This window comes from Zophobas morio, unplaced genomic scaffold, assembly GCF_036711695.1.
Source record: "Zophobas morio isolate AGI-343-1 ecotype UQ-CSIRO unplaced genomic scaffold, CSIRO_AGI_Zmor_V1 ptg000026l, whole genome shotgun sequence".
NCBI lineage: Eukaryota > Metazoa > Arthropoda > Insecta > Coleoptera > Tenebrionidae > Zophobas > Zophobas morio.
The window spans coordinates 12,125,762-12,139,987 of record NW_026972131.1 but is presented as its reverse complement, the minus strand read 5'-3'; the positions used below and the strand labels follow the sequence as shown (position 1 = coordinate 12,139,987).

Here is a 14,226-nt window from a genome sequence, read left to right as displayed (position 1 = left end):
TGGGCGGGGCTAGTCCTTGATAAGAAAATACTGTCTTTAGCAAATGATATATTTTCCAAGAAAATAAGGGCGGGTGGGCGGGGCTAGCATTTTATAAGAAATGACTGATTTTGACATTTTTGACACTTTCGACCACTTTTCAACCATTTTCGAAATAGAACCAAATATTTTCTTGTAGATTTCGACATCCAGAAATCAATTTCGGCCTCGTTTCTTCGAAAATTTCAATCGTTCTACCAAAATCGTCAGTTGAAATATAGGAATTTTTACAGTCGCAGTAGCAGATAGTATAACAAAAAATTTACGATTAGCGCTTTTTTTACTTTTCTTACATCCTAGATTCTATTAGTTTCCACTTCCACACCATAGAAGAACATTATTAGCCCCGCCCACCCACCCTGTCTTCATTTCGGTAATTAATATTATCCGGTCTGAATGAAATGAAGGATCTTACACTGAGCAGAAGTAAAATTAGTACTTAGAATGAGAAGACTGGGGGTGGGCGGGGTTAATCCTTGATAAGATAAAACTGCTTTTGGCAAATGACATACCTTCCAAGAAAACATAAGGTGGGTCGGCGGGGCTAGTCCATGATAAGATCAGACTGTCTTTGGCGAATGACATATCCTCCAAGAAAATTAGGGCGGGTGGGCGGGACGAGCATTTTATAAGATATGACAGATTTTGACATTTAGCCATTTTTTAACCATTTTCGAAAATTAGCTAGACATTTTCTTGGAGATTTCGATATCCAGAAATCAATTCGGCCTCATTTCTTCGAAAATTTTTATCGTTCTACCAAAATCGTCGATTGAAAGACATATAGCAATTTTTACAGTGGCGACAGGAAATAGTATCACAAAAAATTTACGATTGGCGCTTTTTTTTACTCTTTTTACATCCTAGATTCTAATAATTTCCACACCCACTCCATAAAGAACATTATTAGCCCCGCCCACCCACCCTCTCTTCATTTCAGTGATTAATTTTATTCGGTCTGAATTAAATTACTGATCTTATACTGAGCAGAAATAAAATTAGTGCTGAGAATGACAAAACTGGGCATGGGCGGGGCTAGTACTTGCTAAGATAAAACTGCTTTTGGCAAATGACATGCCTTCCAAGAAAATAGAGGGCGGGTGGGCGGGGCGAGCATTTTATAATATATGGTTGATTTTGACACTTAACGATTTTTTAACCGTTTTCGAAAATTAGGTAGACATTTTCTTGTAGATTTCGACGTCCAGAAATCAATTCGGCCTCATTTCTTCAAAAATTGCTATCGTTGTACCAAAATCGTCATTTGAAATATAGCAATTTCCACAGTCGCATAATTAGTAAATTGTATAACAGAAAATTTACGATTGGCACTTTTTTTACGTCTTAGATTCTATTAGTTTCCACTCCCACTCCATAGAAGTACATTATTAGCCCCGCCCACCCACCCTGCCTTCATTTCAGTGATTAATTTGATGCAGTCTGAATAAAATGAATGATCATACAGTGAGCAGAAATAAAATTAGTCCTTAGAATGAGAAGACTGGGGGTGGCCGGAGTTAATCCTTGATAAGATAAAACTGCTTTTGGCAAATGACATACCTTCCAAGAAAACAGAGGGTGGGTGGGCGGGGCTAGTCCATGATAAGATAAGACTGTCTTTGGCGAATGACATATCTTCCAAGAAAATAAGGGCGGGTGGGCGGGGCGAGCATTTTATAATATATGGTTGATTTTGACACTTAACCATTTTTTAACCGTTTTCGAAAATTAGGTAGACATTTTCTTGTAGATTTCGACGTCCAGAAATCAATTCGGCCTCATTTCTTCAAAAATTGCTATCGTTGTACCAAAATCGTCATTTGAAATATAGCAATTTCTACAGTCGCATAATTAGCAAATTGTATAACAAAAAAATTACGATTGGCCCTTTATTTTACTTTTTTACGTCTTAGAATCCATTAGTTTCCACTCCCACTCCATAGAAAAACATTATTAGCCCCGCCCACCCACCCTGCCTTCATTTCAGTGATTGATTTTATGCGGTCTGAATAAAATGAATGATCATATAGTGAACAGAAATACAATTAGTCCTTAGAATGAGAAGACTGGGGGTGCGCGGGGTTAATCCTTGATAAGATAAAACTGCTTTTGGCAAATGACATACCTTCCAAGAAAACAGAGGGTGGGTGGGCGGGGCTAGTCCATGATAAAATAAGACTGTCTTTGGCGAATGACATATCTTCCAAGAAAATAAGGGCGGGTGGGCGGGGCGAGCATTTTATAACATATGACTGATTTTGACACTTAACCATTTTTTAACCATTTTAGAAAATTATCTAGACATTTTCTTGTAGATTTCGACGTCCAGAAATCAATTCGGCCTCATTTCTTCGAAAATTTCTATGGTTGTATCAAAATCGTCATTTGAAATATAGTAATTTCTATAGTCGCATAATTAGCAAATTGTGTAACAAAAAATTTACGATTGGCACTTTTTTTTAGTTCTTTTACGTCTTAGATTCTATTCGTTTCCACTCCCACTCCATAGAAGAACATTATTAGCCCCGCCCACCCACCCTGCCTTCATTTCAGTGATTAATTTTGAATGATCATATAGTGAGCAGAGATAAAATTAGTCCATAGAATGAGAAGACTGGGGGTGGGCGGGGTTAGTTCTTGATAAGATAAAACTGCTTTTGGCAAATGACATATCTTCCAAGAAAACAGAGGGTGGGTGGGCGGCGCTAGTCCATGATAAGATAAGACTGTCTTTGGCGAATGACATATCTTCCAAGAAAATAAGGGTGGGTGGGCGGGGCGAGCATTTAATAAGATATGACTGATTTTGACACTTTTGAGATTTTCGACCATTTTTTAACCATTTTCGAAGATTAGCTAGACATTGTCTTGTAGATTTTGACATACAGAAATCATTTTCGGTCTTATTTCTTCGAAAATTTCTATCGTTCTATCAAAATCATCAGTTGAAGTATAGGAATTTTTAGAATGGCAGCAGCAAACAGTATAACAAAAAATTTACTTTTGGGTTTTTTTTTTTTACTCTTTTTACATCCTAGATTCTATTAGTTTCCACTCCCAATCCATAAAAGAACATTATTAGCCCCGCCCACCCACCCTGTCTTCATTTCGGTGATTAATTTTATCCGGTCTGAATGAAACGAAGGATCTTATATTGAGCAGAAGTAAAATTAGTACTTAGAATGAGAAAACTGGGGGTGGGCGGGGTTAGTACTTGATAGGATAAAACTGCTTTTGGCAAATGATATGCTTTCCAAGAAAATAGAGGGCGGGTGGGCGGGGCTAGTCCTTGATAAGAAAATACTGTCTTTGGTAAATGATATATTTTCCAAGAAAATAAGGGCGGGTGGGCGGGGCTAGCATTTTATAAGAAATGACTGATTTTGACACTTTTGACACTTATGACCATTTTTCAAGCATTTTCGAAATTGAACCAAACATTTTCTTGTAGATTTCGACATCCAAAAATCAATTTCGGCCTCATTTCTTCGAAAATTTCTATCGTTCTACCAAAATCGTCAGTTGAAATATAGTAATTTTTACAGTCGCAGTAGCAAATAGTATAACATCTATTAGTTTCCTTTCTCATTCCATAAAAGAACATTATTAGCCCCGCCCACCCACCCTGTCTTCATTTGAGTGATTAATTTTATCCGGTTTGAATGAAATAAATGATCTTATACTGAGCAGAAGTAAAATTAGTCCTTAGAATGAGAAGACTGGGGGTGGCCGGGGTTAGTTCTTGATAAGATATGACTGTATCGGCAAATGACATATCTTCCAAGAAAATAGGGGCGGGTGGGCGGGGCTAGTACTTGATAAGATAAGACAATTTATGGCAAATGACATATCTTCCAAGAAAATAAGGGCGAGTGGGCGCGGCTAGCATTTTATAAGATATGACTGATTTTGACATTTTTGACATTTTCGACCATTTTTCAACCATTTTCGAAATTGAGCCAAACATTTTCTTGTAGATTTCGACATCCAGTTGAAATTTAGTAATTTTTACAGTCGGAGTAGCAAATAGTATAACATCCTAAATTCTATTAGTTTCCACTCCCATTCCATTAAGGAACATTATTAGCCCCGCCCACCCACCCTGCCTTCATTTCAGTGAATAATTTTATGCAGTCTGAATAAAATGAATGATCATATAGTGAGCAGAAATAGAATTAGTCCTTAGAATGAGAAGACTGGGGGTGGGCGGAGTTAATCCTTGATAAGATAAAACTGCTTTTGGCAAATGACATACCTTCCAAGAAAACAGAGGGTGGGTGGGCGGGGTAGTCCATGATAAGATAAGACTGTCTTTGGCGATTGACATATCTTCCAAGAAAATAAGGGCGGGTGGACGGGGCGAGCATTTTATAAGATATGACTGATTTTGACATTTAACCATTTTTTAACCATTTTCGAAAATTAGCTAGACATTTTCTTGTAGATTTCGACATCCAGAAATCAATTCGGCCTCATTTCTTCGAAAATTTCTATCGTTCTACCAAAATCGTCGATTGAAAGACATATAGCAATTTTTACAGTGGCGGTAGGAAATAGTATAACAAAAAATTTACGATTGGCGCTTTTTTTTTACTCTTTTTACATCCTAGATTCTAATAATTTCCACTCCCACTCCATAAAAGAACATTATTAGCCCCGCCCACCCACCCTGCTTTCATTTCAGTGATTAATTTTATCCGGTCTGAATTAAATTACTGATCTTATACTGAGCAGAAATAAAATTAGTGCTGAGAATGACAAGACTGGGCATGGGCGGGGCTAGTACTTGCTAAGATAAAACTGCTTTTGGCAAATGACATGCCTTCCAAGAAAATAGAGGGCGGGTGGGTGGGGCTAGTCCTTGATAAGAAATTACTGTCTTTAGCAAATGATATATTTTCCAAGAAAATAAGGGCGGGTGGGCGGGGCTAGCATTTTATAAGAAATGACTGATTTTGACACTTTTGACACTTTTGACCATTTTTCAACCATTTTCGAAATTGAACCAAATATTTTCTTGTAGGTTTCGACATCCAGAAATCAATTTCGGCCTCATTTCTTTGAAAATTTCTATCGTTCTACCAAGATCGTCAGTTGAAATATAGTAATTTTTACAGTCGCAGTAGCAAATAGTATAACATCTATTAGTTTCCATTCTCATTCCATAAAAGAACATTATTAGCCCCGCCCACCCACCCTGTCTTCGTTTCAGTGATTAATTTTATCCGGTCTGAATGAAACGAATGATCTTATACTGAGCAGAATTAAAATTAGTCCTTAGAAGGAGAAGACTGGGGGTGGACGGAGTTAGTTCTTGATAAGATATGACTGTCGTGGCAAATGACATACCTTCCAAGAAAATAGGGGTGGGTGGGCGGGGCTAGTACTTGATAAGATAAGACTATTTTTGGCAAATGACATACCTTCCAAGATAATAGGGGCGGGTGGGCGGGGCTAGTACTTGATAAGATAAGACTAGTTTTGGCAAATGACATATCTTCCAAGAGAATAAGGGCGGGTGGGCGGGGCTAGCATTTTATAACATATGACTGATTTTAACACTTAACCATTTTCGAAAATTAGCTAGACATTTTCTTGTAGATTTCGACATCCAGAAATCAATTCGGCCTCATTTTTTCGAAAATTTCTATCGTTGTACCAAAATCGTCATTTGAAATATAGCAATTTCTACAGTCGTATAATTAGCAAATTGTATTGTATAACAAAAAATTTACGATTGGCACTTTTTTTTACTTTTTTTACGTCTTAGATTCTATTAGAGTCCACTCCCACTCCGTAGAAGTACATTATTAGCCCCGCCCACCCACCCTGCCTTCATTTCAGTGATTAATTTTACGAGGTCTGAATAAAATGAATGATCATATAGTGAGCAGAAATAAAATTAGTCCTTAGAATTACAAGACTGGGGGTGGACGGGGTTAGTTCTTGATAAGATAAGACTATTTTTGGCAAATGACATATCTTCCAAGAGAATAAGGGCGGGTGGTCGGGGCCAGCATTTTGTAAGATATGACTGATTTTGACACTTTTGACATTTTCGACCATTTTTAACCATTTCCAAATTCTTTTTGTTATAAAGTGTAGATATTTTTTAAATTGATTTTTTGCCATTTAGCAAACAATAAAAATAGGCAACACACAATTCATTGGTATTCTCTATTAAATATTTATTCCGCATTTTTTTTTCAGAATCCATTAAAGTCAAAATAGGAATGAATTTGGACGCTGTAGAGTTTCTAGGGTGTCCAGAAAGTTTAAAAACGATTCGTATCCTTCACACATGTTTCTTTCTCTAGATAAAAGTGAGAACTCGCGTTCTTTGGATAGTACGGTGTCGGAGGAATTTTTGAGTAAGAAGAACGCGCTTTAGAGTGTGTATATTAAAACCATTTAATACAATAAACATCAATAAATAGCAATAAAAATAATTCTAAATACACGAGCCTTATTTCGAAATGTAAAATTTAAATATCACGTGGAAGCAGTAAACGGGAAACAAATGTATAATTTTGTTTCCATTTTTCAAAAATCCTAAACAGTCTTGTCGTTTTGAAGCTACAAATATTGTTTTTACTCCCCAACATCGTCCCTATCCAAAAAAGTTATTGACTTTAGTACTCCTCCCGAAAACCTGTACTTTTCCAAAACCGACCCTTTCCACGTGTACTTAAATCCCCTTAATACATAAAACATTTGACTAGACACTTCTGCAACGTCAAGGTAAATAACGATCACAAATATACATTAAACACACGTCTCGGAATCCTGCGGTTTAGTAATCTTGAGCAACGGAGTCGAGTCCGCCCAGGGGATTACCTCCTCGCACTCGGGAAACTTGCTCAAATCAACCATATCCTGTTTTCGAGGGCTCGTCGGGGCCGAAATCGTGTGAATAACAGGACAGTGAGGAACGGACAACTGTTGCGAGCACAGCATGGGCACACTATAGCACGTCGGTCGCGTCAACTTGACCGTTTTTTCCTCCTTGTAGAGCATAGAGAGCTGGGACTGCGCCAGCGTAGCTGCGGAATTGGCCAGGTTCTCGATGCACGGACACGACGTGCTGGAGGTCTTCCACGCCTCGCTGCAGCAATCCAACGAATTCGCCGACTTCTTGCACGGACTGTTGTCGGAAATCACCTCCAGGAAGTTGGAGTCGCTCTTCTTCTCCAGGTTGTCGCCGCTGGCGAAGCGCAGCTTCTTGGGGCTCTCGAACGACGAGCACCTGGGGATGGGGCTGCGGACTATGCTGTTCTTGTTCTTGAGGGAGCTGCGCGTGATGATGAGGTGTCCGTTGCTGTCGACTTGCCCGTTCTTGTAGGGTTTCCCTTCAGCTTTCAGGCGACGCTTCTCGCGCTCTTCTTTCCGGATGGCTCGATAATACGGATCTTCACCTAGCAACCAGTAGGTTTGTTGTTCGCCTTTGCCCTTCATCGACACGATTCCCCGCTCCACCAGGTTGTAGCCGCCGAGTTTCGTGAGCAGGTCTTTGCATTCTTTACTGCAGTGGATTTTTAAGGCTGGAAGGAAATTGCGCCGGAATATAGAATCCAATATCGGTACGGAGATAGTGCTTACGGGTTCCGGTGGATTCCATCCGGCTGGAGGTATTGACGGTGTCGCCGAATAAACAATAACGGGGCATTTTCAGACCGACCACTCCGGCGCAGACGGGGCCTGGAAATAATAATAATAATAGCTTTGTTTAGTTCTTGTTTCAAGGATTTGATGGAAAAGTGACGGAGTTATAATGAGGGATGTTTTCATAATTCGTAAGGACTTAGGAGTGCGGAGCGAAAATCTCTATTGATTTCTTTGTGTCGCCACGGTTTCGTTTGACAGCGCGCGATAATGGCGGTGTTTATTGCCACTTTAATAATTTTTTTACGCATTTGAGTCTAGACTCAGTTCAAGACGGGAGAAAGAGGATTTCGAATAATGTGAGCGCTAAATGAACGATGTTTTTGGTGGTTTGTGGAAATTTAGAACAGTCGAAGTAGGTTATAAAGTCTTATCCTTGTATGTTGAGGTAAACTATGCGTTTTTGCTTGTCGAGCGTAAGCTTAACAGATTACCGCCGAATTGATTACTGTGAAGTCTGAGGTTAATTTTAAGATTATCGTGTGGATGATACAACTTTAATTAAAAAAGAAAATTAATGACGTCATCTTAAAATTTTGGTCAAATATCTTAATAAACGAGAATGACAACATATGTCAGTTCAGGTCAGCTCAGTGGTCGAAAGAATGAGAAAGAAATCAAACAATTAAAATTCGAAAAATTGAGAATCGAATTGTTTAATCACAAAATCGAAAAATCAAAATATTGGAAAATCGAAAAATTGAGAAATCAAAAATCGGGAAACTATAATAATGAAAAATTGCAAATTGAAACCTGAAGAAATGAAAAATTGAAAAATTCGAACGTGGATAACTCAAAAAATTAAAATCCAAAAATTAAAAAAAAAACGAAACACCAAAAAATCGAAAAAATGGGAAAAAAATTAAAAATCTGAATACGGAAAAATCAAACTATTGGAAAATCGAAAAATTGGGAAATCAAAAACCGAGGAATTGAAAAATCGAAAAATTGCAAAATGTAAAATTGAAAATTGCAAAGCGAAATCTGAAGAAATGATAAATAAAAAAAATCAAATGTCGATAAATCAAAAAAATTAAAAAAACGAAACATTGAAAATTCGAAAAGATATAGAATTTTTCGATTTTCCAAATTGTGAAGTTTTCAATTTAACAATTTTGCAATTTTTGAGGCTCTGGATGTTTAATTTTTCAATAAAGTTGAACAAATTTATTTAAGCGGAAATTTTGAATCTTCTCTTCTTGAAAAACTGGAGAACCACCTTGATATTCTTTCCAAACCAAAACCATTTTTGTTTTTAATTGGACGATTTTTCAAATTTTGAATTTACCAATTTTACAATTTAGCAATTTTTGGATCTTTTATTTTTCAAATTCTCGATTTTTATTTTTTTAAGTTCTCAACATAATTGCACAAGATTTATTCAAACTGAAATTTTAAAATTTCGAAAAATTGAAAAATTAAAAATAGAAAAATCAAAAATGTCAATTTTGCAAAATTTTAAAATTGAAAATCGAAAGACCGAGAAATTGAAAAATCAAAAATTGAAAAATCTGAAAATGAAAAAAAAACATTTAGAATTCAAAACATTGAAAAATTCAAATATTGATAAATCGGGAAATCAAAATATTGTAAAATCGAAAAATTGTAAAATTGAAAATTGCAAAGCGAAATCTGAAGAAATGAAAAATAAGAAAATTCAAATGTTGATAAATCAAAAAACTAAAAAAACGAAACATTGAAAAATCGAAAAAATAGAGAATCATCTCGATATTTCTTCAAATTCTTTCAAAACCCAAACAATTTAGATTTTAATTGCTCGATTTTCCAAATTTTGGATTTTTTCAATTCTACAGTTTCGCAATTTTTGGAACTTTGGTTTTTCAAGATTTCGATTTTTATTTTTTCAATTTTGCAACAAAGTCATTGAAACTGAAATTTTAAATCTTCGAAAAACTTCAAATTGGAAAATTGAAAAAATTTGGAAATTGAAAAATCGGAAAATCAAAATATTGGAGAAACGAAAAATTTAGAAATCAAAAACTGAAAATTTGTAAAATCGAAAAATTGTAATACTGAAAATTGCAAAATCCAAACCTAAAGCAATTCAAACGGTAATAAATAAAAAAATGAACATAAAAAATTGAAAAGATGTAAAATCAAAGAACTGGGGAACCACCTCGAGATTTTTTTAACATTTTTAAGACCAACACATTTTCGTTTATAATTCTTCGATTTTCTGAATTTTGAAATTTTCAAGCTCTCGATTTTTAATTTGTTAATTTTTTAACAAAACTGAAAAATTAAAAATCGGGAAATGGAAAAATCAAACATTTATAACTCAAAACATTGAAAAGTGGAAATATTGTTAAATTGAAAAATCGAAAAATTGGAAATCAAAAAATCAAAAATCGTGGAATGGAAAATCGAAAAATTGCAAAATTGAAAAGGCACAAAAAAATATAAAATCAAAAAATTATAATGTTGAAAGTGTAAATCGAAATGTGAAGAAATGAAAAATTGAAAAAATTCAAAATCAAAAATTAAAAAACACTGAAAAATCGGACAAAATGGGGAACTATCTCTATAAGAGTCTAAGTCTTTCAAAACTAAAATATTTTATTTACGTTTCTATTTGTCCAAATTTTCAATTTTAAATTATTCAATTTTACAATTTTGTAATTTTTGGAACTTTTATTTTTCAAGGTCTCGATTTTTATTTAATTAATTTTTCAGCAAAAATTGCACAAACTCATTCAAACTGAAATTTTATAACTTCTAAAACCTGTAAAATTGAAAAATTAAAAATAGGAAAATTGAAAACACGAAACATTGCAAAATCGAAAAAATTGACAAATTGAAAAATCGAAAAATCGAAAATTTAAAATCCAAAACATCGAAAAATCGAAAAACGAAAAATCGAAAATTTAAAATCCAAAACATCGAAAAATCGAAAAATTAAAATATTTGAAAATCGAAAAATTGAGATATCAAAAACAGAGGAATTGTAAAATAAAAAAATTGTAAGACTGAAATTTGCAAAATCGAAATCTGAAAAATTGAAAAAATGGAAAAATTTAAAAATCGAAAATCAACAATTTAAAATTCAAAACATTGATAAATCCAATACTGGAATTCAAAATATTGGAAAATTGAAAAATTCGGAAATCAAAAATCGAGGAATTGGAAAATCGAAAAGTTTCAAAATTGAAAAAGCGCTTATTGCGCTTGCGGTGTAAAGTCGAAAAATTATAATACTGAAAAATTGCAAATAAAAATTTGAAGTAATGTAAAATTGAAAAATTCAAACGTTGATAAATCAAAAAATTAAAAAAACGTAACGTTGAAAGATCGAAAAAAGGGGGAACCACTTTGATATTTTTTTTTTTACTTTTTCAAGACCAAAATATTTTAGTTTTTAATTGTTCGGTTTTCCAAATTTTGAAGTTTTCCAGTTAACGATTTAGCAATTTTTCAAGCTCTCCCTTTTTAATTTTTGATTTTTCAACAAAGTTGAACAAATTTGTTTAAGCTGGAATTTTGAAAAATTGAAAAATTGATGAATTAAAAATAGAAAAATTAAAAAAGTAAATACTGCAAAACGTTGTAATTGAAAATTGAAAGAGCGAGAAATTGAAAAATTGAAAAACCTAAAAAATGGAGAAATTGAAGAATCGGAAAACCAAAAAATCAAACATTTATCACTCAAAACAATGAAAAATCGGGAAATCCAAAAATCAAAATATGTATTGGAAAATCGAAAAATTGGAAATCAAAAAATCAAAAATCGAGAAACTGGAAAATCGAAAAATTGCAAAATTCGAAAGCACAAAAAAGTGTAAAATCTAAAAATTGTAATACTGAAAAAGTGCAAATCGAAATATAAATAAGGAAATGAAAAATTAAAAAAATTAGGAAAGTAAATATTGCAAAAATTAAAAAAAAAATTGAAAAATTGAAAAACTAATCTGAAACGTTGAAAAATTAAAAAAATGGCGAAATTGAAAAATCGGAAAATCCAAAAATCAAAATATTGGAAAATCGAAAAATTGGGAATCAAAAAATCAAAAATCGGGAAATTGGAAAAACGAAAAATTAAAAAGTAAATATTGCAAAAATTGAAAATTGATAATCGAAGGAGCGAGAAATTAAAAAATCAAAAATTAAAAAAAAAATGATAAAACCGAAACATTACAAAATCGAAAAAAAATGGAGAAATTGAAAAACCCGAAAAAGATCAGAACTCAAAACATTTAGAAATCGGAAAATCAAAAAATCAAAATATTGGAAAAATTAGAAAACTGAAAAAGAGTAAAAAAGTGTAAAACCGAAAAATTGGAAATGAAAAAATCAAAAATTGAGAAACTGGAAAATCGAAAAATTGCAAAATTGGAAAGGCACAAAAAAGTGTAAAACTGAAAAATTGTAATAGTGAAAAAGTGCAAATCGAAATATAATAAGAAAATGAAAAATTGAAAAAATTAGGAAAGTAAATATTGTAAAAATTAAAAAAAAAAATATTGAAAAATTGAAAAACTAATCTGAAACGTTGAAAAATTTAAAAAATGGCGAAACTAAAAAATCGGAAAATCGAAAAATCAAAATATTGGAAAATCGAAAAATTGGGAATCAAAAAATCAAAAATCGGGAAATTGGAAAAACGAAAAATTAAAAAAGTAAATATTGCAAAAATTAAAAATTGATAATCGAAGGAGCGAGAAATTAAAAAATCAAAAATTAAAAAAAAAAATGATAAAACCGAACCATTACAAAATCGAAAAAAAATGGAGAAATTGAAAAACCTGAAAAAGATCAGAACTCGGAAAATCAAAAAATCAAAATATTGGAAAATTTACAAAACCGAAAAAGAGTAAAAAAGTGTAAAATCGAAAAATTGGAAATCAAAAAACCAAAAATTTAGAAAATGGAAAATCGAAAAATTGCAAAATTGGAAAGGCACAAAAAAGTGTAAAATCGAAAAATTGTAATATTGAAAAAGTGCAAATCGAAACATAAGGAAATGAAAAATTGAAAAATTCAAAATCAAGAATTAAAAAACCAGTGACCGAAAAATTAAAAAAATGAATAACGATCTCGATATTCTTCCAAACTCTTTCAAAACCAAACTATTTTCGTTTTTAATTGTTCGATTTTCCTAATTTTGAATTTTTCAATTTTACAATTTTGCAATTTTTAGAACTTTTATTTGTCAAGCTCTCGATTTTTAGTTCTTTTATTTTTCAACAAAATGGCACAAATTTAACCAAACTGAACTTCGAAAAACTGAAAAATTGAAAAAATTAAGAAAGTAAATAAAAAATTGAAAGTCGAAAGGGCGAGATATTGAAAAATCAAAAATTAAAAAAAATGAAAAAACCGAAATATTGAAAAATCTAAAAAAAATGGACAAACTGAAAAACCGGAAAATCGAAAATCAAACATTTATAACTCGAAGCATTGAAAAATTGAAATACTGATAAATCGGAAAATCGAAAAATCAGAATATTGGAAAATCGAAAAAACTGAAAAAGAGTAAAAAAGTGTAAAATCGAAAAATTGTAATACTGAAAATCTGAAAAACTGAAAAATTCGAACGTTGTTAAGTCAAAAAATTAAAAATCAAAAATTAACAAAACGAAAAATTGAAAAATCGAAAAAATTGAACAAATTTATTGAAACTGAAATTTTGAAAAACTAAGAAATCGAATAATTAAAAATGAAAATTAAAAAAGTAAATATTACAAAATTCTATGATTAAAAAACGAAAAAGCGCAAAAAGTGTAAAATCAGAAAATTGTAATATTAGAAATATAAATCTGTAGAAAAAAGTTGATAATTCAAAAAATGATAAAATTTAACGTTATTACATACAAAATAGTGCAAAAAATAGTCAAGTTATTTTCAAAAGGACTTAATGAACTCCTTTGGAACAGTGGTAACTCGGTGGGTACGAAAAAAGAGAAATATAGAAAGTAGGACAAAAGTATGGAATCTGTCAAATAGCTCCAAGACCTCTGGATAATTTAGGGTACGCAATATGTACAAATTGGTACGAAAAATCTCAGATTTTTTTTCGACAGGAGCTCTTTATAAAAAAATACGTTATGTATTGGTCTGCGTCAGAGGACTACGAATGCACAGTTTAACCTCCCGAGACCCATATTTATCCGGAGTGACAAGTCTGCGTAGTGTATTGTCTGGATGAAAAATTGCACACCTTTTAATATCTCATCTAATCCCGTGCCGCTACACGTCAAAAGTAAACATTCACCCCGAACTCGGTGAAATTTTCCTCGCAGGTAAACCGCGTTTTAACAGCCAAACAAGCTCATAACCCAACTCACCCGAATGAATTCCTATTCTGAGCATAAGTTTCTCTTTTGGCCTATGTCGAATGGTAAACTGCTTAACTTCCGAGAGGAGATGAAGGGACATGGAAGCGATTTCCGCAGCGTGTTGATTGTCGTTGCGAATAGGAAGACCGCTGACCTGAAAAGCAATATAAAAGCTCAGCTGCAGCTGCTCGCGACACGTACAATTAAATCAATCGGAAATTTTTCCGCCAAA

General features: G+C 33.0%; 1 protein-coding gene across 1 annotated transcript in view; it reads right to left on the bottom strand.

Annotated features, from left to right (window-relative positions):
- Window positions 1–6,503: 6,503 nt before the first annotated feature.
- Window positions 6,504–14,226, bottom strand: part of LOC135136269 (guanylate cyclase 32E) — a 130,914-nt gene continuing 123,191 nt past the window's right edge. Inside the window, exons 20-22 of the mRNA XM_064065477.1 lie at window positions 14,004–14,148; window positions 7,639–7,737; window positions 6,504–7,580 (exon numbers count right to left, since the gene is read on the bottom strand). Coding sequence (XP_063921547.1) covers window positions 6,805–7,580; window positions 7,639–7,737; window positions 14,004–14,148 — 1,020 coding nt within the window. The 3' untranslated portion in view covers window positions 6,504–6,804. The remainder of the gene's footprint in view (window positions 7,581–7,638; window positions 7,738–14,003; window positions 14,149–14,226) is intronic.